Source organism: Phacochoerus africanus, chromosome 12 (genome assembly GCF_016906955.1).
Source record: "Phacochoerus africanus isolate WHEZ1 chromosome 12, ROS_Pafr_v1, whole genome shotgun sequence".
In the NCBI taxonomy this organism is placed as follows: domain Eukaryota; kingdom Metazoa; phylum Chordata; class Mammalia; order Artiodactyla; family Suidae; genus Phacochoerus; species Phacochoerus africanus.
In genome coordinates, this window is record NC_062555.1 from 32,459,034 (window position 1) to 32,482,975 (window position 23,942).

Genomic DNA, 23,942 nt, shown 5'->3' on the forward strand with positions numbered 1-23,942 from the left:
GGAAGGTAGAATAATGGAAATCACCCAATCAGGACAGCATACAGAAAGCCAAATGAAAATTTAAAAAGAAATTAAAGCAATATGAAAGATCTATGGGATAGTATAAAACATGCCAATCTATGCGCAGTAAGAATTCTAGAAGAAGAAGAAAGATAAAAGGGGATTGAAAATGTATTTGAAGAAATTAGTTTTCAGTTTTGGCTGAAAACTCCCCAAACATAAAGAAGGAAACAGCTATCTGGGTACAGGGAGGAAAGAGGGTCCCAAATGAGATGAATCAAGACAGAACTACACTAAGACATACCCTTTTTATCTTTCTTCTTCTTCTACAATTCTTACCGCACATAGATTGGCATCCTTTATACTATCCCATAGATCTCTTTAATTAAAATGGCAAAAGATAAAGAGAATTTTAAAAGCAGCAAGAGAAAAACAGTTAATTACATACAAGGGAACCTCCATACTGCTATTAGCTGATTTCTCTACAGAAATGCTGTAGACCAGAGCAGAGTGAGAAAATATATTCAAAGTCTTGAAGAGGAAAAAATATGTAGTCTAAAATACTCTACCAACAGGGTTATCACTTAGAGAGATAAAGAATATCTAAAATAAGCAAAAACTAATAGAGATATTGAAAGGTATTCTATAAATAGAAAAGAAGCAAGAAGCTAAAGGAAAGAAGAAATCACAATTGAAAAGTAAATCACTTAAATAAGTCAGTGTATAAATTAAAAAGAAAAAATTGAAAAAAAGGGCTATTTGGAACAGCAAAATGATAAACATGAAGATGTAAAAGAGGACATAAAAATCATAAAATATTGGGGAGGAGTGTTTGAGAAAGTGTATATTCTTTTTTTTAGCATGTGTTTCAACCTATATGACTATCAAAGCAAGTAGATATAGAAAGGGGTTTACATACTTAAAAAACAAGGTAACCACAAAAGAGAAACATAAAATACATTCACAAAAACAAAAAGGAATTCCTGCTATGGCATAGTGATTTAAGAATCCAACAGCAGTGGCTCAGGCAGCTGCAGAGGCGTGGGTTTGATCCCCAGCCTGGCACAGTGTGTTAAAGGATCCAGCATTGCTGCAGCTGCAGTGTAGGTTGCAGCTGTGGCTAGGATTCAGTCCCTGACCTGGGAACTTCCATACACCATAGGTGCAGACACAAAAAATAAAAATAAATTATAAAATAAAAACACAAAAATAAAAATAAATCATAAAACCATAAAAGGAAAAAAAATGAAGAAACACAAATCAACTGGAAGACAGGGTTTAAACTGACAATAAATACATATCTATCAATAATTACCTTAAATGTCAAAGGACTAAATGCTCCAGTTAAAAGACACAGAGTGGCAAATTAAATTTAAAAAAAAAGATTGCCTACATTATGCTGCTACAAGAGACCCACTTCAGGGCAAAGGACACATGGATTGAATGCGAGAGGATGGAAAAAGAAATTTCATGCCAATGGAAGTGACAAGAAAGCAGGGGCTGCAATACTCAGATGAAACAGACTTTAAAACAAAGGCCATAAAGAAAGATGAAAAAGGACACAAGTAATAAAAGGATCAATACAAGAAGAGAATTTTACATACACGCACAAGTTTTTTTCATGAACATATATGCACCTAATATAGGAGCACCCAAATACATAAATACTAACAGATTTAAAGGGAGAAGTTGATGGAAATACAATAATAGTAGGAGACTTAAAACATCCCACTCTTATCTTCTAGACAGAACATCAATAAGGCAAGAGAGATCCTAAATAATACAATAGCACAGTTAAACTTAGTCGATATTTTCAGGACATTACATCCAACAAATCCCTCCAGAATACATATTCTTTTCAAGTGCACATGGAACATTCTCCAGGACTGACCACATACTAGGGCATAATACAAACCTCAACAAATTTATAAGTATAGAAATTATTTCAAGCACCTTTTTCAACTACAGTGGCATGAAACTAGAAATGAATTACAGAAAGAGAAATGAGAAAAAATAATTACATGGAGACTAAACAACATGCTACTAAAAAATCAATAGGTCAATGAGGAAATCAGAGAAAATTAAAAAAATATCTGAGACAATTGACAATGAAAACACAACCATACAAAGTCTGTGGGATGTAGAAAAGTGATTATCAGATGCAAGACCACAGGCCTTCTTTAAACAAACAAAAAAAAAACCCTCATATAAACAACCTAACTTATCACCTAAAGCAATTAGCAAAAGACAACAAGGGGAGTTCCCTTTGTGGCTCAGTGGTTAAGGAACCCAACTAGGATCCATGAGGACACATGTTCGATCCCTGGCTTTGTTCACTGGATTAAGGATCCGGTGTTGCCATGAGCTGTGGTGTAGGTCGCAGATGCAGTTCAGATCCCACGTAGCTGGGGCTGTGGCATAGGCTGGCAGCTGCAGCTCCGATTAGACCCCTAGCCTGGGAACCTCCATATGCCACGGGAGTGGCCCTTAAAAAAAAAAAAAAAAAAAAAAAGACTAAATAAAACCTAAAGTCAGCAGCAGAAGGAAGGAAATAATAAAGATCAGCAAGGAAATACATGAAATAGAGATTAAAATAGAAAAAAATGAATAAAACCAATAGCTGGTTCTATGAAAGGGTAAACAAAGTTGACAAACCTCTAGCCAGGTTCATCAAGAAGAAAACAGAAAGAACCCAAATAAATAAGAAATTAAAAAGGAGAAATATCAACTGACCACAGAAATACAAAAAACCATAATACTGTGTGTGAACAATTACATAACAAATTGGACAACCTAAAGAAATGGACAAATTTCTAGAAACTTAGAGCCCACCAAAGTTGAATCAAGAAGAAACAGGTAATTTCAGCAGACCAATCACTAGACATGAAAGAGAATCTATAATTTTTAAAAGTCCCTACAAACAAAAGTCCAGGACAAGTTGGTTTCATCATCTGGGGAAGTCTACCAAACATATAAAGAGGAACTTTTACCAACTCTTCTCAAACTCTTCCAAAAGACTGCAGAGGAGGGAACACGCCTTAAGACATTCTATAAAGCCACCATCACCACCACCGTCATACCAAAACCAAAGATACCACCAAAAAAGGAAATTACAGGCCAATGTCTTTGGTGAATATAGATGTACAAATCCTTAACAAAATATTACCAAACCGAATCCAGCATTACATTAAAAAAAAAAAAAATCTGGAGTTTCCATCATGGCGCAGCAGAAATGAATCTGACTAGGAACCGTGGGGTTGCGGGTTCGATCCCCGGCCTTGCTCAGTGGGTTGAGGATCCGGCATTTCTGTAAGCTGTGGTGTGGGTCGCAGATGCGGCTTGGATCTGGTATGGCTGTGGCTGTAGTGTAGGCCAGTGGCAAACAGCTCCAATTGGACCCCTAGCCTGGGCACTTCCATGTGCCGCAGTTGTGGCCCTCAAAAAAGACAAAAAAAAAAAATCACACACGATGACAAAGTTCCATTCATCCCAGAATCACAAGGATGGTTTAACATGTGCAAATCAATCAACAACATATCAACAGTGACAACCCATCAACAAAAGACAAAAACCACATGATCACTTCAATAGATGCAGAAAAACGCATTTGACAAAATTCAATATCCAATCATAATAAAAACTCTTACCAAAGTGGGTATAGAGGGAACATATGTCAACATAATAAAAGCTTTTTATGGAGTTCCCGTCGTGGCGTAGCAGAAACGACTGACATTGGCCTAACTTCCAAAATACACAACAGCGCACACAACTCAACAACGAAAAACTAAATAACCCAATTGAAAAATGGGCAGAAGACACAGACATTTCTCCAAAGAAGACACAAAGATGGCTCTAGGACCATGAAAAGATGGCCGACATTGCTAATTATTAGAGAAATGCAAATCAAAACTACAGTGAGGTACCACCTCATAGCGGTCAGAATAGCCACCATTGAAAAGTCTACAAATAACAAATGCTGGACAGGGTGTGGAGAAAAGGAAACCCTCCTACAACTGTTGGTGGAAATGTAAGTTGGCAAGAGTATAGAGGATCTTCAAAAAACTAAAAATAGAATTACCAAATGATCCAGCAATCCCACTCCTGGGTGTTTATCTGGACCAAACTGTAATTAAAAAAAAAAAATACATGCATCCCTATGTTCATGGTAGCATTATTTGCAATAGCCACATCATGGAAACAACCTAAATGTCCACTGACAGATGAATGGATAAATAAGATGTAGTACATATATACAATGGACTATTAGCCAAAAAAGAATGAGATAATGCCATCTGCAGCAACATGGATGGATCTAGAAATTTTCATACTAAGTGAAGTTAGAGAGACAAATAGCACATGATAGCACTTATATCTGGAATCTAAACCATGACACAAATGAACCTATCTACAAAAAAGAGACTCAGAGACATGGCAAACAGACTTACAGTTGTCAAGGGGAAGAGGCGGAAGGGGGAGGGAAGGATGGGGACTTTGGGGTTAATACATGCCAACTATTGCATATGGAAGGGATAAACAACAAGATTCTACTGTATAGCACAGGGAACTATGGTCAATATCTTGAGACAAACCATAATGGAAAAGAATATAAAAAAGAATGTATATATATATATGTGTGTATGACTGGGTCGCTGCTGTACAGTCGAAATTCAAACAACCTTGTAAATCAATTATACTTCGGTTTTAAAAAAAAGTTCTAGAGACAGGTAGATGGTGCTGATCCTTGCCCAACAATGTGAATGTGCCCAATGCCCCTGAACTGTACATTTGAAAATGGTTAAAATGGTAAATTTTTTTTTTTTTTGGTCTTTTCTAGGGCCACATCTGTGGCATACGGAGGTTCCCAGGTTAGGGGTCTAATTGGAGCTGTAGCCGCTGGCCTTCGCCACAGCCACACCAATTTGGGAGCCGAGCCATATCTGTGACCTACACCACAGTTCCACAGCTCACAGCAACGCTGGATCCTTAACCCACTGAGCAAGGCCAGGGATTGAACCCACAACCTCATGGTTCCTAGTCGGATTCGTTAACCACTGAGCCACGACGGGAACTCCTTAAAATGGTAAATTTAACGTATATGTTATTGCAAAGGAAACTCATTAAATACAATTTTTTTAAAAAATAATGTATCCTTTTATCTAGTAACAAAAAGCCAATTCTTCAGAGCTGCCTCCCCCACCACTGCCAGCTTCAGGTTCTGAGGATCCCACCATGTGCAAATCTAGAAATCAGCCACAAATACACTGGTACCTGTGTATGCAGAATGCCCATGGTTTTGCTTGGTTTTTGTTTTTTGTTTTTAACTGCAGCACAGTTGGAAACAACTTACTGGTTCACTGGTAGCGGGCTGGTTAAATAAATTAAACCAACAATCAGAGGGAAGCCCATACCTTTAGAGTTGACACCAGTCTCTGTTATCAGGCTTTTACATAAATTCATTCATTTGACTCTCACGACTTAACAAAGCTGTCCACGGTTTATAGATGAGGAAACCGAAGCCCAGAAACATGACACAGATGGCATCTAGCAGGGCTGGGATCTGAACGAAGGGAACTAAGCACACCATGACCAGTACCTCTCGAGCTGTGTGACGTTCAGACAACAGAGCCACCAAGAGGGAGGCCCAGTTCTCCGTGTACTCCAACCGGGAAACATGTCACCAGGAAGATCAGTGCGCCCTCTGCCTGCCCTGTGGGTGCACAAGCCGGGGATGCAGACAGGTGTTTGCTGGAGCGCCGCCTCGCAGTCTCCACCTTCGCTCTCCTCACGCTGACAGCTTCCGAGGAGGGACCAGGTGAAGAGATAGGTAAAAAATTACTGTTTACCTACTGTTCACGTTTGCGCTCCTGCTGAATGTAAGAGGAAGCTGCACTCACCAATAAGTAAAGGAAGATGCACACCTGTGTGTTCCAAGAGAGGCTCACTGTTAAATGATGCTGCGAAGGAAAAGGGGCCTCCAGGGGCAACTGAAACTTGCAAAGGAGACGCCTGCAGTGGTGCTTCTGCTCTGCCATCAGCACGGGGGGAATTTTTATAGCTTATTGACCGGACTCATGTTCTAGTATCAGACAGTGAGTTTTCTAGAAGAAAAGGTACCTCAACCTAGAAGGAAGGAGGCCTGAGGACTTGGGGCTCCCCCCCCGCCCCAAGTTGGGGCAGTTTGTGGGCCAGGAACCAAATTTCCTGATGTCAGTCTTTCTGCTCAGCTTCTGGGATCACTAATAATCGCTCTCTTGTTCTACAAAAGGCTTCCCCGCCCCCAGCTGCACTGAAGTCACAGTTTCTGCGGTTCTCTTTTCCTCCACATTATCATTTAATCTATTAAAACAGATAAAATCATAAAACAACAGTTTCTTTCCCTCAAGTTATGTCTTTTCTTTACAACCCAACATACCTGCACCCTTGTACCTGTAGTATCATCCAATTGGCAAACGCCAAAGTTGGCTCCCATCTAATTGCTAATTTACCCCCATGTTTCACAATCTCTTGAGCCTCCTTCCTTACACATAACTGATGTCAAAGTCTTAGGAAACTTAAATTTCACAGTCAGAACATGAAAACCTGAAGCATCACTCCTGCCTTTCAAATCTTGCCAAAAGTCTCCTCACCAGTCTTAGGATACGCTTTTCTGCTTCCAAGGCCCGTCCCACCAGATCTCAGGCAGCAAGGGAGGGCTATTAGAGCCAAAAAGAACTTTCTGGAACCTGGAGCTCTAGGTAGTGTACTTAGGGCCCAATGGCAGGCAGTTTTAGCACCTCCAGCCCCATCCCATGGGCAAGAACACCTTCTGGGCTGGGCTTTCAGTGGTGGAACCATGCTCCAAAGCCTGAGCTGGAGGAAATTATAGGCAACAGGAGCACAAAGAAGAAACGCTTAATGTTGTTCCCATCGTGGCTCAGTGGAAATGAATCTGACTAGTATCCATGAGGACGAAGGTTCGATCCCTGGCCTCGCTCAGTGGGTTAAGGATCTGGCATTGCCGTGAGCTGTGGTGTAGGTTGCAGACACAGCTCAGATCTGGTGTTGCTGTGGCTGTGATGTAGGCCAGCAGCTACAGCTCTGATTTGACTCCTAGCCTGGGAACTTCCGTATGCCTAAAAGTACCCCCCTAAAAAAGGAAAGCTTAAAAAAACAGACACCACAACGTGCACCCAATCGCCTCTGCTTCCCTGACAAAGCCGGAGAGGAGGTGTCTGGGAAGCGGCTGCAAGGCTCCCCTGCAGGGTTGAGCTCTGCCCTGAAGGTGGGCATCCTGCCCCTCTCAGCCACATGGGCAGTGGTGAAGTGGAAGCTGCCAGAAAAGGCTGGGGGCCCAGGTGGGTTCAGTGACAAGGGAGGGGCTTCACGGGGGTCTCTGGGGGCTGAGAAGCCAAACCCCTGGGTTTGTTTTATCTCAAAACGACACTTGGCAGGGACGGGATTAGTTTTATGGGAGCTGTCTGGAGTGGACAGAAACCTGCCGTCAGAGGCCTTTATCTGCATTTCTGCTGACTCGCATCCCCAAACACACACTGGGTTTCTGGAACTGTCACCAGCCTCCCTTCCCAGGCCCAGCCTCCAGGAGCAGGCGCCTCTGACTGGTCTTCTGACCACGGCCAGGTTTGCGATGCTCAGATGCTTAGATGCCAGGGCACCCTGATTGCCCGCCCACCTTCAGGCAAGAGGCTCCAAGCAGCTGTCTAGACTTGGGAACATTGGTAGTTTTATGGTAGCTCCCTTCCGCCCCTGGGACTTGGCTGACGGCCTCCGCCCTCTTTTTTCACACCCTCTAGTCATCAGCATGGAACAGAAATACCTCATTAGCTGATCAATCTCCCAGACAGCACCAAAGGGTGGGAAAAGATCTATAAAACCTCTCCATGAATGGCCCCTCCTCCCTTCGACCTTGTAAACCCCTAGGGCCTGACCAGGGAGGGCGAGGTCATTGTTCTACAGGGACTGAGGCCTGGGGGGGCTTCAGGGCCCTCTTCAATGAGTCTGGCCTTGGGGCACTGCCCTGGGAGGTTCAAGCCACCATTTAGACCCCAAGGCCCCCAGCCCCCAGCTTGGCCTAAGGGTCCTTCAGAAGGTCTAGGCTTGGGCTCACCACTGTCCTGGCTTTTTTGTCACAGAAACTTTGTCACGGCTAGGCCCTGCCCAGAGGGCCCCTCACCCTCTTCCTGTACCCTGAGGTGGTCCAGGCCCAGGGGCTCTGGGGAGGGGCTGCTGCAAGGCACCAACTAGCCCCTAAGCCTTGTTACCTGCTGGCAAAGTGCCAGGGTCTGTAGCCTCCTCCCTGACTTCTCAGGAATGGGGGTGTGGCGGGCTTGCTGCCCCAGGAAAGCCACCTTGGGACACCCAGAGTACTGTTTGGCCAGGTGCCGAGACACAGTGCTCATGGGCAGGGCGGGTCTGCAATGCTGAGGTTCACGGCAAATTCCTTCCTACACACCTCACTTTCCTGCCCAGCCCACCCCATCCCTAGATTGAGAAGGTGGTGGCCTAGAACACAAAGCTCTAAAACCACTGGCCCTTGATGATGGGTCACTCAGCTTTGGCTTTCAGTCTGCAGGGGATAACCACAGCCTCTGGTGAGGGCTGTGGTGAGGGAACCCTGTGCAAGCCCGCCAGCCCGCAGGGACTTTGCCCAGTCTCTCTACAGGTCAGGCTGGTTGCGACAAAACCAGAATGCACTGGAAACGTGTCTCTGAAAACTTTTTTCTTTCTAGGGCTGCACAAGTGGCATATGGAAGTTCCCAGGCCAGGGATTGAATGGAAGCCAAGGCAGCAAGGCGGGATCTGAGCTGCCGTGTCTGTGAACTACAGCACAGATCGTGGCAATGCCGGATCCTTAACCCACTGAGCGAGGCCAGGGATTGAACCCTCGTCCTCATGGAGACTTTTGGGCTCTTGAGCCGCTGAGACACAATGGGAACTCCTCTCTGAAGCCTTTTGGAGGCCCTCTCCTCATTGTAAAGCAAAGGGTTTTGCTATTTCTGGTTGCTGCTCCTGGGGCACTGGGTTCTGTCTAGCGTGACATCTCTGTACCTTATTTGGGATGGAGACAATTACTGTGGTGTTTTGATGTGAAACTCCAATAAATGTAAGTACTTTGAAACCCTTCAATCTAAAACAGAGGCCAAGAGAGAGAAAAGAATCTCTCCTCTTGATTTCCTTCCTCACCACCGGGTCCTGCCCGGGGCCCTGGGGCGCCCCCAGCCCAGCAGCCAGGCTAATGGCAGAGGTGGGGCTGCCCCCAGGGGACAGGTCTGCAGACTGCACCATCAGAGCCCTTTGTTCTCAGGACAGTCCCTTGGCCATTTCCCACTGAACTCAGAGAACAAAACTGCCTCTTCTCACTGGTTTAACAAACCCACAAACCAGACCTAGTTTCCCCACCGCCGGTTCTGGGCCCACCACACACTGACAGCCAGCCCGCCCCTCCCAGGGACCTCACTGCCGAACGACCGGCCCCTCTGGCTAGAAATGCTGCTGCTGTTTCAGGCCTGACCTGCACCACAGTTTCAGGAAGCCAAAGTGACAGGCAGCAGGGGCTGGGGCTTCCTGGCTGCCACCAGGACACGGCACCGATGGAGCATCCCCTTACTTGTGACCAGGTTCCTATCATTTCATTCCCACTGCTCGGCCTGGAGGGCAGCACTCCTTCATCCCAGAGCAACGAAGAGCATAAATTGTGCCAAGAAGAAAGCAAGAGCACCAGACTCCTACGTGGACAGATCCTGGTGACATCTCTGTGGGGTCTTAACACTAGCAGATTCAAACTCAAGTTTACAGAGGTCCTGCTGCGGCTCAGTGGTAACAAACCCAACTAGCATCCACGGGGATGCAGGCTCAATCCCTGGCCTCACTCAGTGGGTTAAGGATCTGGCGTTGCCATGAGCTTCAGTGCAGGTCACAGATACGGTTAGGATCTGGCATTGCTGTAGCTGTGATGTAGATTGGTAGCAGTAGCTCCGACGTGACCCCTAGCCTGGGAACCTCCATATGCCACAGGCGTGGCCCTGAAAAGGAAAAAAAAAATTCAAGTTTTCGTGCTTTCCAAAGCAGGAGTCGCTGGCTCTAGCCAAGCTCATCCTTAGGGCAAACTGGGTTAGGATCCTCATCTGGCTGAGTGACAAGACGGGGTGTCCCTGAGGCTATCACTGAAGAGACAATCTACAATGAGAGGGTGGCTGTGGGGAGGAGAATCTCGAGCCAGGTGGACACATGTTCTAATCCTGCCTATCACTTAGGGTGTGACCCGGGGGACACGGCTGAATCTGTGCAGACCCACACGGGAACCACCTGGGCAGACCACCCTCCCATAGCCTGGCCTCTCCAAGACAACCAGCGTCTGTCCCAAGGCTCCTGGGTCCTCCGCCAACACCGCTACCTGGATAGAGGCTTCCCGCAGGAGGTGCTCGGGTGGTGGTAATAAAGCGGCCCAGCGAAGTCCTACACTCGTCACCTGCTTGTCACCCACGTGCACCTTTTCTCTGAGCAGATGAATCACAGAAGGATGCAAAGGGCTGGTTTCACAGATCTGTGTCCTTACTGACCACTAGCTACTCTGGAACCCAGTAGCTCTGCCAGGCCCTGGTCTCAGGCTCCCCCACTGCAGGCTCTCCGAGCCCTCTCGTGAAGTGTGGAGGGCCAGCCTGACCCAACCCAGGACTCACGGGAGCTCAGACGATGGGGTACCCGGGGGAGACACGAGGCCCCTCTCTCACCAAGAGGCCCACCCTGTCTGGCAGGGGCCCTGAGCCCAAAGGCAACAAAGCAAACCACCACCCCACCCCACCCCTCGCCCCGGACTGGCGGGGTGATGACATGGGGCTGATGGCCCCTCCCTCCAGGACTGCACCACCTGCTGGCCGTGCCCATGCTCGGACCCATGGACCATCATGAGGACAAGGTGGTGTCCGTTTTCGTGTGAAACCATTTGTGCGGCAGCACAGCTCTGCCTCGGCGGTTCCTAAGGACAAGAAGACACGGCTTTTGGGGAAAACAAGACAGAACCACACTGCCAGGCCAGCTGGTTGCCTGCCGCCCCCAGGAGGTGCTGAGTGGGGTCTGTGCCCCGGGCCCCTTCCTGCGGCGCCTCACAGAGGACCAGACACATCCCTGCCAGAGTGAGAAAGCATCATCTATCCCACATCTTCACAGAGGCAGCGTTCTGACATTTACTCATATTTTAAAATCAAATTTTTATTCTGCCACCAATATAGTAAACAAAGCACATACAGCCATGTGCAGAGCACCCGTTAACAGCAAAGGGCGAAGCTCTAAGAAACATTCTAGAATGATAGTCTAGACTGACCCTGTTCTATAATTCGCAAGGTCAGGGGCCAGTGAGCAGAGCCACCACCCCACCCCCAGGCCTGTTCATCCTGTTCAGCCTCAGCCACCAAGGGGCTGCACCAACCGCTGCGGCTCCTGGGGTCTTTGTCCCTGTGGACAGTGCTAGGAAGCCGAGTTCCCATCTTTTTTTTCTTTTTAAACTTCAAACGTTTGTGGGAAAGAAAGATGACGCTGCCACACACTCCCGAGGTGCTTGGTGGTGCCTCCATCAGGAGGAGGTGGCCCGTCAGCCTCCAGGGGACATCACCACCACCTTGAAACTAGTAAGGTGAGAAAAGAACACCAAACACCACCAGAATGTGCAGAATATCCTTTTCTTACACACTTCCCCCCCCCTTTTAAAACAACAGTATTAAGTTCAGAAGCAAACAGAAGACAAAAAAACCAAATCTATTACATTTTATTATTAATACACCTTGGAATCTTATCCTGCGCTTTTATCAGAAGGTCCTAAAATATTAGAAAATCTGTAAATGATGGACATATCAATCAAAGTAACTGCGGAATCTTCCTGAAATGACCTGGCGGAGGACAGCGCTTGGTAGGCACAGGTCCCGGGACACAGGGACTCAGGCTTTCCAGAAATGTGGGAATGATCTGTGTGCTGAGGGGAGGGTGGAGATGGATCGGCAGGTTTCCATGGGCCTCAGGTGCCTCCCGGCGCTTGTGTGGAAGAACAGCCTTGAACTCACAGGAGAGACTCAGTTCGGATTCAGGTTCCTGAAGTGGCGCGTCCATGGTGGGGACAAAGAGGTGGCACATCCAAGGTAGGGACAAAGAGATGGCACGTCCAGGGTGGGGACAAAGAGGTGGCATGTCCAGGGTGGGGACAAAGAGGTGGCACATCCAGGGTGGGGACAAAGCCACCACGGCCCTGTGAGGCCTTCTACACGAGCCCCACTGGGAGAGCCTCTGGGAAAGTCAGCCCACAATGTGCACACTGCCGGCGGCTGATGGCTTTAGCAGCCCCATAATCCCTCCTTTGATGTCAGGGTCAATGCGATCCTGGTCTCTCACCAGGGCTAGGAATAGATGCATGAAAAGGAATCTCACTGTGATCTTTCCTGCAAGGGAAACAGCAATAAAATTTACTGCCGGGTGGCAACAGAGGAATTCTTGTAAACGAGTACCTTTGTGTGCCTGCGTTCTCCGCTCTGGAGAGACGACTGGGAGCGAGGACAGGAGACCCCGGCACGTCTCACAGCCCTGAGCACCAGCTTGACCGCTGGACCACAGGCCGTTGGCTCTGCTCACACGCGGCTATGAAAGCCAGGGCTTCACTCAGCACAGATACTAGACAGGCAGCCCGTTGCAAACCTGCACTCTCTGCGACCGCTCAACAGCACCGCAACAGGGGTGTGTGCTGCCTGTGTCAAGCGCGTGGCGCCAACTGCGTCCTGCCTTTACGGGTGGAAGCTCATTCCTCTCGGGTCAACACAGCTCTACGACTCTACCGACGCCCCCACACAGGACACATACGGAGGGGCCGCCGAGGCCGTCGGCTCTGCTGCGGATGCTCGGGGCCCGTCGTCGTGGGGCTGGAGTCCCAGCTCCTGAGCCTCTGGGCACTTACAAGCAGGAAGGCTTTGCTCGAGGGCTCGACTCCTGTTCCTGCTGAACTGAGCCAGTGTGTAAAATGAGAACTGATATCAGCTCAGTAGGCACCGGAGGGCGGGTCCAATCGACAGCCCGGAGAAGCAGTGCCTCCGCTGGGAGCAGGCGCGGCCCCGTCCCGCTGCGGCCGAGAAGACACAGAGACCTGGACTGCAAACACAAGAGAGAGTTCACCGCCCGGGCTCACAGCACGGAGCCGCCTTGGAAAGCACCCAGCCCTACTCACACGCCATCGACCACCGACGCAGGTTGTACCAGACTTGCGAGACTCACTAGGTTTGAGATTTTTCAAAAGAATGATTTTTGCAGCATTCAAGCCTTTGAACTTTCAGACAGGTGTCTAACTGGCGGAGTTATATTCCCGTAGACTTTTTTTGGTCTGTTCCTTGCGCTCGGAACAGGACAGAGTGCATCGTCCTTGGGCCAGGCGGGCTCTCATCCTCCAGAACCGTGCTCGGCCCCGAGCGGACCGCTCAGTGGCGGCCTCCGCCCCAGCGGCTCCAACTTAACTGTCCCCATCTCACCTTCTCTTCAGGTGCAGAACTTAGCCACTGTGAACAAAGCGGAAACCAGTCACTGTTCACCAATCAGCTAAGCTCTGCACCTCGTCAGAGAGGTCGTCGGCTGGGCATAATGAGAGGGCCGGCGAGCGTCTTCCGCGGCTGGTGGCTTCTTCCGCTTCCCGAGAGGAGCTACGAGACGCATCTGTCCCCCGCACTGCAGAGAGAGGGTAACTATGGCTTCTGGAGGAGCAGCCAGGGTCGTGGCTGCGTGGTAATCCCTGGCAATGTGATTTTAATCTTAAGTCACAAATCAGCATGCCAGGAACCCAAGCAGCCAGAGCACTCGGGGCAGCGCCGCTGCCCACATCGCACGCCGCGGGTTCCTCGGACACAGGGCGATGACACCGCCTCCAGGCCTGCTAGGCTACCCAGTGAGCTCTCCTTCTGTCATTTATGTGGGGCCCTAGGGGTACCATTTTAAAATCAGAGGTCTCATGGATGACCACCCAGATGCCAGTGTGGCGACAGGAGAGGAAATGAGAAGTGCCCTGACCTGGCTTGCTCCGCCTCCCGCCTTTACCCCTCGGGGCACAGGACCTAAGGCGTCTGGGACGTCTGTGGGGACCCCTCTCGGGGTGGGAAGGGGCAGCTCATCGCTGTCCTTCACTGGGCAGGCGGGCGTGCACCTGACCCTGCGCTCATCCAGAAGGGACCAGGGACAGACGGGCGGTGAGGAGAAGTGCAGACTGGGGACCAGGGCTACTCTTTTGCCTGCTTGGGGCAAAAAATTCATAAGGAAGCACCACCAGAGGTGGGTGGCCCACGGTGGTTTCTCCACAACTTGGAACCCAGGGGACATCAAAGACACAGCCTGCCGCACTGTAGAAACACAAACTCCCTGGGAAATTAGAAATCTAAAGAGAAATACGATTTATACTGATCACTGCATGAGGTTGGCAACAAGATAACTGTGCAACTGTTCAAATTTTTTTTTTTTTTGTAATTGGCCTGGCTTTGAACAGATCTGAAGCTGCCCGAGGGGAGCTCTGGGAAAGCCTACACACAGCTATTCCACTGTAAGATGTACAATTGTGGCAAATATCTCCACTCTTTCCTTTCCCCGGCCAACATGTTTCCTTGACTCTTCTGGAAGAACAGCATCATACGTCAGAAAACCTTTCTCTCTTCAGTGATTAGCATTCTTTCAGACAACGGTTAAACATTTCATACATAAATGCTTTTGATAAGAGCAAAACATTGCAAGCAAACTAAATGTCCAACAGGTTATGAATAACAATATGAAATATTAAATACCCATTAAAATTACAGAGACGCTATGACACAAAAAATGCTTGAAATGTGATGCCAAGTTAAAAAAAAGGACACGAAATTAGACATACCCTAGAATGTCATGTGAAACCTTGAAGAAAAATGGAAAGGCAGAGAAGTGAAAATGCATTATTACAGAAAAAAAATACACTCATAACCCCTCAGTTCTACTTACAAAACTTTATGTACTCGTTGCTAAATTATCTTTAAAGTGCAGAAATCCACAGTTAAAAACTGTTAGGATGTAATCTAACAGGTCAGTTCCAAGCATATTATTATTATTACTGACTACTTATTAACAGAGGAGGCAGTTTAAATAATTTAGAATCCTTGCTCCAATCTGCTACAATACCAAGGAAGCTGCCCGCCTAAAGACCCATGGTGGCAAGGAGTGTGCGGCCCTGGGGCGGGAGGACACCCTGCCAGGATTGCTGGCCAGGCGGGGACAAGTGGACAGCACATCCCCCATCAGCCCTCACCTTGACGACAGGGTCACGCTTCCATGGGGCTCTCCCGTTCATGTCTAACCTACCCAAAATGCTCTCCCTTGAACTCTGTTCCCACGAACAGAAAAATCTGAAGTGGCCAAAATAGCGCTCAGAAGGGCATTCTGCCGGGGGGCATGGCACGGCCTGGGCTTTCCCGCCGCTCGCTGCTCAGCCAGACGCGGTGCCACCTGCCCCCGGCCAGGAGCACGCGACCGCTGCTGCCGGGGCTCCTGGCTCGCCGTGTGGCTTACTGACTTATTTGGCTCCTAAGAGGAATCTCGGTCAGAGCCGAGCAACTGAGAAAGGAAAGAAAGAGAATCACCTCTTTAAAATAACATCTCGGCCACCACCTCGGCTGAGGATCTATCCATCTGCTCCTTGCTCAGCTCAAAGCACCTGCGGGCCAGTTGCTGCTGCCAGGCGTCCTCGTTCACCATCAGCTCCCCGTAGAGGTAGATGCCCATGGCCTGTGGGGGCACAGAGGCCAGAGAGCTTAGGAAAAAGAAATCACATGTCCCCGTGCACTTGTGTGCGCCGTCTGTGTTCGTTCCACACAGACTTGCTGGGCTGGACGTCACCAAGACCCTAGGAAAGCTGGACAATTGAGCAGCCGTACTCTAGGAACCTGCAGCTTGCAGTGCCCTTCTCTTTCCACATATTCACAGAAACCCCAAGGAATTCTGGGCTATCGGTTCCGTCAGAGACCCTGGTGGGTGAAGCACTGACAGAGCGAGCATTACCCTAGTGATGGCAGACGGGAATGCTCCGGACAAGGACGGGGACAGGGACAGGGTCAGGGAGGTTCCCATGAGCTCCCCTGTGGAAAGCCCTGCAGCTGAAAGGAGCCCCCAGGGTGAGTGCCGAGTGGATGTCACAGACACAGGCCTTCTTCCCAGGGATGTATGTCCCAGCACTGCTGGGAACGAAGACCACCCTGTCACCCAGCAGCCAAGGCCGCCCTGGAAAAGATGCCTGTGGCTCCAGCCCAGCCTGCCCGCTTTCCCTCAACCGGCCCCACCATGGGGGCAAACACTGGCTCTTCTGTTTCGAAAACAATGCTGCAAAGACTCACATCTGCAGTTCCCCTACAGCTTTAAAAACAGCCAGTTATGTTCTGGAAGACCAAAAGATCCCTTTGGTTCCGCCTTCGCTCTTGTTCTGAGCTTAGTTATGTGACAGATGACGGTCTGCTGGAGCAAATTAAAAGGAGGATCTCAAAGACAGCGCAAAAGAAAACTTTGGTGGCTAGGGGTTCAAAAAGTCTTTCCTGAAAAAGCTGATGGTGAAGCCTTATTTTGGCAAAGACTGCGGTTCCAAATATGCTGTAGTTACTTCTGGTTTTCAGAACAGACCTTAAGTGGCTCTTACATCTCCTCCTCATACGCCCCTCCACGTCTCCAAACACCTCTTGCCTCACTGTGCAAATGTGACATTTCTCCTGGGACAAAGTCATGTATTTTTCTTTGTGGGAAGAACGAGCCCTTGCTTGCTGGCTGCCCCCTATGCTCAGGCCCTCTCAAAAGTCCCTTTGTTTGCCCCGCTCCCACTCTCCGCCCCAACTGAAACGTGGTTCCCCTCTGTCAGCCCACAGTGCTCGGCAGAGAGCTCACTCAGAGGCACACGGTGGTCATGCCAACAGGGGTGAGCTGCAGCCAACTTCCTGCAGCCGACAGAAGCCATGGCACATGCACCGCCATGGACAGCCGCACTGGGGGCCACGTGGCTGGGTGCTGACCCCCACATACTTCGGCCCAGCAGAGGCGGCAAGGACAACCTCTTCAGGCCAGTGCGCATATGCACACACTTCCTGCAGCCTCTGTGTAAGGTGATCGCTTGCCCTGGTGAACAGTGAGCAAAGTTCTCGCAGGAAGGAAAGCCAGCACAAGGGTCCGCCTGGCGTGGCAGGGACAGACCAGACCGTTCCAGTCAGCCAGGGCTCTCCCAGTCTAATCTTCACACGTACTCTCAGTCAGGGCCACAGGAGACACAGAGACACACCCTAGCATCACTAAGCCATGACCCTGACCTAATGCAGCTGAGGCTGGAAGATGCAGGGAGGCGCATGCTTCATTGGCTCGTGGCAATAGACCACGGCCACGGCCAACCAAGGCAGCTTCTGAGAGGTGATGTCATGGCATACCAAGAGAGAGTCTGGAAAATACCAGCTCTGAAGTGTGACAGGAAAGCTCCTAGCAACTCTTTAAAATCCTTGGAGAATGTTTAACTATTTGCTATGGAAGAGATGTTGACAACGTGGGTCCTTGTGTTAAGGGCACTGCATAGACCAGGTGATAGCATTTAAAGAATCCCTGTCCGCTGAAAAATGAAACTTACCTGATCCTCTTGAAGGAACCTTTCCACGTGTCTGTACGCTTTTTTGTATTTGTGCTTAACAACAAGTTCACACCATCGATGGCGAACCTTCAGAAAACAAAGAAAGTTATCATTGAGCAGCATTCCTTGGCTTAACATGTGTAATGACACAGAGCTTCCCTGTTAGAAAAAGTTACTCTCTGAAATATACTGACATTGTTGAGACTTTCAGATTTCATGGAGTGTCATCTCTTTTATGAAGAAAGGAACAACATTCCTCATGAGGAGGGCAATCGGTCAATTTTAGGGGAAGACCGTGCATATTTCAGTGTTTTTGATGTTTCTGAACACAATTTTGCAAGAAAATAACATGTAAAACAAAACAGGGAAAGGAAACACACATCCCCAGCCAGCCAGGCAGGAGCTCTGCCCTGCAGTGATGCGCTGTCACATGAAGGTTTTCTTTATAAGCTGCCACTACTTAATTTCCTGGAATAGCCGATTTTGTTCAGTGCTCTTGATTATAACAATAAACACAGTTAAAGGAGGAAGACACTGTTCTCCCCGTACCCGAGAGGCAAAGCGCACCTACCGAGGAGCTGGAGGTGTCTGCCCAGGGCGAAAGGAAGGCGCCGAGCACTGATGATGGTGCGAGCGCTGCAGGTCTGCACAACCTGCTACAGACAGACAAGGCAAAGGCTGGGTACCCTTGAGAAGAGATACTTGGCTAAAGCTTAAGAATTAAGCAGGAATTTGCCGGGAAACCAACCCCCACAAACCCCAGAGACAATCTGGAAGTTTGCGGTGCAGCACTGGCTGCCTCTGCCGATGAGAGGCCTTCTCTTGCCCTCACACTCCCACCTCTAGGCACTTCGGGCACATTCTTTACGTGGAGAGTCTACCCAAATTTGGTTTCAGAATCCGGGGCTAGGCCATTTTCAACAGCATCAAAGCCCTCTCGGTTATACCCGGCCAGGAGGCCACCATTTCCTATTTTATTATTCGTTCCGCCTCGGCCATACATGGAATGGAAGTGATGACGTGCATTTAAAAAAGCCTCCATCGCTCTTTGTTTTTATTGCCTTTGAAAGACGGACACCCTTTACAGTGATCCATTTGTGGCAACAGTAAAATGCAAACAATTTCAATATTTTGGCTGGGGGCCCCTGTGAATTATATCATTACCCACTGTCGCTCCTTTCATCTACTATAAATAGATTTACACACAACCAATTCGGAATGAACTAAAGCAACGTCCTTTGGAAAGAATCCTCCCTCTAGGCAACATGCACTCGGAGACACGCGGGGATTGTGGCAGTGGTGCCCTTTGCTTACCGGCAGCTGGGCCCTTTGAACTTCTAAGGACAGGATGCCAACAAACTTTACATCCACGAAGAAATTTCAGAGGCACACGGAAGGGAGAACAAAGAGCCTTGGATGCCCCAACACAAGAGAAGCAGGTTGGGCTAGACAAATCTGGGAAATCTTTCCACCTCCAATAAAACGTTCTTTCCAAGACTGCCAATGGAAATTAACACCCTACAAGGGAAAGGGGAGCCCCTAAGATACTCTTAGCAGAAGAGCAAGGGAACAATCAGAGCTCAGACACTGCATCAACCAGAGACAGCCATCGGGGCCACCAGACCCTGTGCTCGGGATGGAGAACCCAAGGCTGAAGGCTGGGCAGAGCCACAAGAGCCCCCTGATGCCTCTATTTCCTGTTTTTCTCCCAGCTCATGGGAACCTAGCTATCCCAGATGCCACCAGTCAGCCCCACCCTTGTACTGACGGGTATACCGTGAGCTCTGTGAGCCTGGGGGGACGGCCACCTGCTCTGGGACCTCAGGAAGAGGCCTCACTTCCCACAACTGCACACGGGACAGCGGTGCCGGCTTTCAGGAGAGTCAAATAGAACTGTCAGCTCCACAGGGTTCTAACGACTTAGGTCTGTGTGACCCTGATCACACTAAGCCTTTGACAATGACAGTTTTTTCAGTCACTCTACAAACATGGGGACATTCTATCTTTTAGACCTGTGAAAATGGAGGTCTTACTGGCCTCCCATTTTCTCTCCCTGTGCTCCCCTTCATCGTATTTACAAAAGTCAGAAATAACAAAGCATAAATTAGGGTCTATTTCCTATAGGATAAGGGCCCCCTTGGGGGGGGGGGGGGGCTTGTGTGCAAAATGCAGGGTTGGTACTGCCATGACTGGAAGAAGATCCAGGAGCAGGGCTTGAGTGAAAGAGGCTCTTTCACAACCGATATGAAGTCAGCTTTTCCACTTCTCTGTTCAATAGTTTATTGTCATGATTAATAAGAGATCTAGTCTTCTGACCCCTGCAAGCTAACATGGCATCCAGGAAACACAGACCAATCCCTCGCCCCACCCCACAAAGAGCTGAAAAAACAATAAGCCTTTTCACTACAAAAGAATTAAACCTATTTCAAAATTTCAATGATAGGATGTTTAAAAGACATCACAGAGATGCTGTGTGAGACTGAAGTGCCCAAGAGATATCTCTTGCCCAGAGTTTTTAACTCCTCTTCATATGTCTTGGAAAAACAAAGAAAATCCTTATCTTTTTTATTGCCTCAACTGTCTAGACCCCTCGATTCACAGGGCCACTTGTCACCACCTGGCATGGGTGTCTTCCCGAGAAGCTGGCGGCAATGTGACACGCATCCCGATTTCTTCCAGCCATATGTCCACAGTGGGTGCTGATGGAATATCTCCAGACCACCGAGAAACTTAAAAAAAAAAAGAGGTCACCACATCCCTGTATCTAGTTCCTTCCTTTCTGCTGATAACAGACGAATGCGACGTTCTCAGAGCTGCTGAGCCCGAACCAAGAGAATTCAGAAGCAGAGGCAGGTCTCTAAGAAGACAGCTGTCTGTTCTGTAGATCTGGTCTTCTTTACTTTTTTTTCCTTGTTTTTTATTTTATTTAAATGATTTTTATTTTTTCCATGAGAGTCGATTTACAGTGTTCTGTCCACGTCCACTCTACAGCAAAGTGACCCCATCACACGTACACATATACACTCCTTTTCTCACATTATGCTCCATCATGCTCCATCACAAGGGACTAGATACAGTTCCCAGCGCTCTACGGCAGGACCTCATTACCTATACCTTCTAATTAGTTGATTATGATGGAGGTGGTGGGTCACCTTGTCTTTCAGCTTCCCCAGGGAGAAGTAAACAGGGACAGCGTGCACATCTATGGGGCACCAGGACCCAGGAGGCCTGCCTGAGCCTCCCTCACTTCTTGACTCTGCTTAGGTGTCAACGTTTCATGCGTGTCTACATATGCCAAGACAGCTCAACATTTACACTTTAAATATTCACATTTTCGAGTTCCCATAGTGGCTCAGTGGTTAACGAATCTGACAAGCATCCATGACGATGCAGGTTTGATCCCTGGCCTTGCTTAGTGGGTTAAGGATCCAGTGATGACATGAGCTGTGGTGTAGGTCGCTGACACAGCTCTGATCCCATGTTGCTGTGGCTGGCAGCTGCAGCTCCGATTCGACCCTTAGCTTGGGAACCTCCATATGCCACGGGTACGGCCTTAAAAAGACAAAAGACAAAAAAAAAAAAGAAAGAAAGAAAAAGAAAAATGAAAAAAACCTAAATATTCACATTTTATTTTACTGCCCTTATGTCTCAAGAGAGAAAAAAAATTTAATGACTTTTCACCTGTGACTCAGATTCCTAAAATCACTCCAAATTCATGCAAGGAATCACCTGAAAGCCTCGAGCCAGCAAACACCTTAGCCTTGAATTTCAGCAATGCAGTCAGGCCTCAGAAAGGTAAGGGCCAAGGGCGAGGGAGGTCCAGCCAAGCTGACCGGCTTCTGGCTGGATCCTCCAATTTCTACCAGTGCTAGAAAAACAGCACTGCCTTGAAGGGTCCGTAGTATTCCCATACCACGTCTCAGATTCAGAGACAAGTCCCATGACCCAGTGGGCACCTCTGCAATATAACCATGATCTTAATTTGGACATGCTGGGGCTCCCTCTCATTTAACTGTTCCTGCCTATAAACAGGAAAGAAAAATTACTAAAAGACAACCTCCCAGGCCCTCCACCCAAACCCTCAACCTCTTTTCAACCTGAGAATTTTAATGCATCTAGAACCAGCTCCTATTAAACTCAAGAAGAGGGGTTGGCAAGGTCCAGAGCCAGACACAGGGAGCACTTGTAGCTTCTTGGCCCATTTGCCACATCACAAGAGCAGCCTGGATAATATGTAAATGAGTGGGCATGGGCATGGCTCTCTTCAGATCAAATGTTATTTACAGAAACAAGCAGTGGGCTCGACTGGCCTGGCTAGTGTGCTGACCCCTGATCTGCAACAGAAATCCACGACTTAGGCTTCCGAACGATGTGCTGGTAACCGTTGAACCCCCTCCCCCAAATCCATCAGCATGATGCAGAGAACGCAGAGCTGGGAGGCCCTCGTGAGCTGGCTCGGGCCAGCTTCAGCCTAACCTGCCCAGAAATCTATGGTGTTCTTTTCCTTTCTCTGTGGACTGAACTCCTAGGAAACCTGCTCTGACATCACAAACAGAGCACCTCTCGGTTACCGGCCAGCACAAGTGCCAGGTGCCACGCATGGGTGCAGGATCTGGCGCCAAGCAACTATGAACTTTAGGAAAAAGAAGCCGCTCCACGAGCTCACCCCCAATCTCTCTGGCTGAGGCTTTCCTGTGCAAATCACTACACATCCCAGATCCTGTGTTCACTTTATAATTCTCACTGCTCTTTTAGTTTTTTTTTTTTTTTAAACCTCAACTTTAGTGTGTTTTCCATAAAGCTACTTCAAAGAAACACCAATTCTTATATGGGAATGCTCCCCCATAGCCTGCTTATTATCTACTGGACTAATTTTCTAAAGTGGTTTTCCAAGTTTCCTTAAACACAACTAGTCTTATAAAAAAAATGTCATCTGGAACCCCAGTATATATAAAGACAGATTATGGAAAAAAATATGAGTTCTTCAAGTAATTTAAACCAGTTTGGCAGAAAGCATCTATTCTCCTTTGGGGCGGGGTGGGGGGGGCTTGGGTTCCTCAGAGATGGAGTTTGAAAACCATGTCTTACAGAAGAACTCTCGTGCCTCAAGAGTAAATGGAGTCAGAGACTGAGCAGACACTGCTTAGGGCAAGACAAAACAGCTTAGTTCTAACTCCTAAACGTGACTCTGGCAGCCACTGTTCCATCAACAAAGTACATGAGACAGCCAAGGTCACAGGAAGGAAATCGCCTGTGTTGCTTCTGTCACTTGAAGCCTGGAGCCAGGGTGTCTCATTCAATGCTGTGCTTGATAAAGCACCTGTGGCTTCTGTAAATAGCTGTGCTTTATTTTTGAATGTTTAAACATTATTATTATTATTATTATTTTGTCTTTTTAGGGCTGCACCCGCAGCATATGGAGGTTCCCACACTAGGGGTCAAATCGGAGCTGTAGCCGCCAGCCTACACCACAGACATAGCAGCGTGGGATCCAAGCCATGTCTGCAACCTACGCCACAGTTCATGGCAATGCCAGATCCTTAACCCACTGAAGTGAGGCCAGGGATCAAACCTCCAACTTTGTGGTTACTGGTTGGATTTGTTTCCACTGAGCCACAACGGGAACGCCTGTGCGTTATTTTTCAGTGTTTTAAAATTATAAACAGGTAACAACACATATAAAGAGCCAATGAACATGAGATGCTAGCCATTCAACCAAATTCATTTCTGATCTTTACAATAATAGCAACCAACATGGAATATATTGTTTTGTGTTTTTCCTCATTCTCTCCATTTGCCACTGCTGGATTTACCGGCTAAATGTGGCCCACATACTTTCCCTGAGTGAGGACTTGGCGGGGGGGGGGGGGGGGGGGGGGGGGGGGGGTTCCCTCCTGCTAGTGGACTACAGCTCCATCCATCTCTCGACCTTCTGATGATGCCAGGGAGTCAATCGCAAGTGTGTCCCAAAAAGTCCACTTTGGGGCTCAGAATTCCTCAACCCTGCCTGCTCCCCCGAGGGTCACTCTCCTAGAGCTGTGTCTTACATCCTCTCCAGCTCAGTGCTCTCTGAAACTGCTGTTTCTTTTCTTTTTTCGTCTTTTTTAGGGCCACACCTGCAGGAATATGGAAGTTCCCAGGCTAGGGGTCAATCAGGAGCTGTAGACACCAGCCTACACCACAGCCACAGCAATGAGGGATCTGAGCCACGTCTGTGACCTAAACCACAGCTCACGGCAACACTGGATCCTTTACCCACTGAGTGAGGCCAGGGATTGAACCTGCATCTTCGTGGATGGTAGTCAGATTTGTTTCT

General features: G+C 48.3%; 1 protein-coding gene across 5 annotated transcripts in view; it reads right to left on the minus strand.

Moving 5' to 3' along the window:
- Positions 1-11,742: 11,742 nt before the first annotated feature.
- The window catches only part of AOPEP (aminopeptidase O (putative)), a 395,656-nt gene continuing 383,456 nt past the window's right edge, over positions 11,743-23,942 (minus strand). For 2 of the 5 annotated variants that reach the window (XM_047754794.1, XM_047754793.1), the window contains 3 exons: positions 17,627-17,713; positions 15,615-15,759; positions 11,743-12,422 (listed from right to left, as the gene is read on the minus strand). In XM_047754794.1, coding sequence (XP_047610750.1) covers positions 15,619-15,759; positions 17,627-17,713 — 228 coding nt within the window. In that variant the 3' untranslated portion in view covers positions 11,743-12,422; positions 15,615-15,618. Of the gene's footprint in view, positions 12,423-15,614; positions 15,760-17,626; positions 17,714-18,197; positions 18,283-18,940; positions 19,145-23,942 lie in introns of those variants that run through there. The other 3 variants (XR_007131175.1, XR_007131178.1, XR_007131177.1) reach the window with 3 other exon arrangements.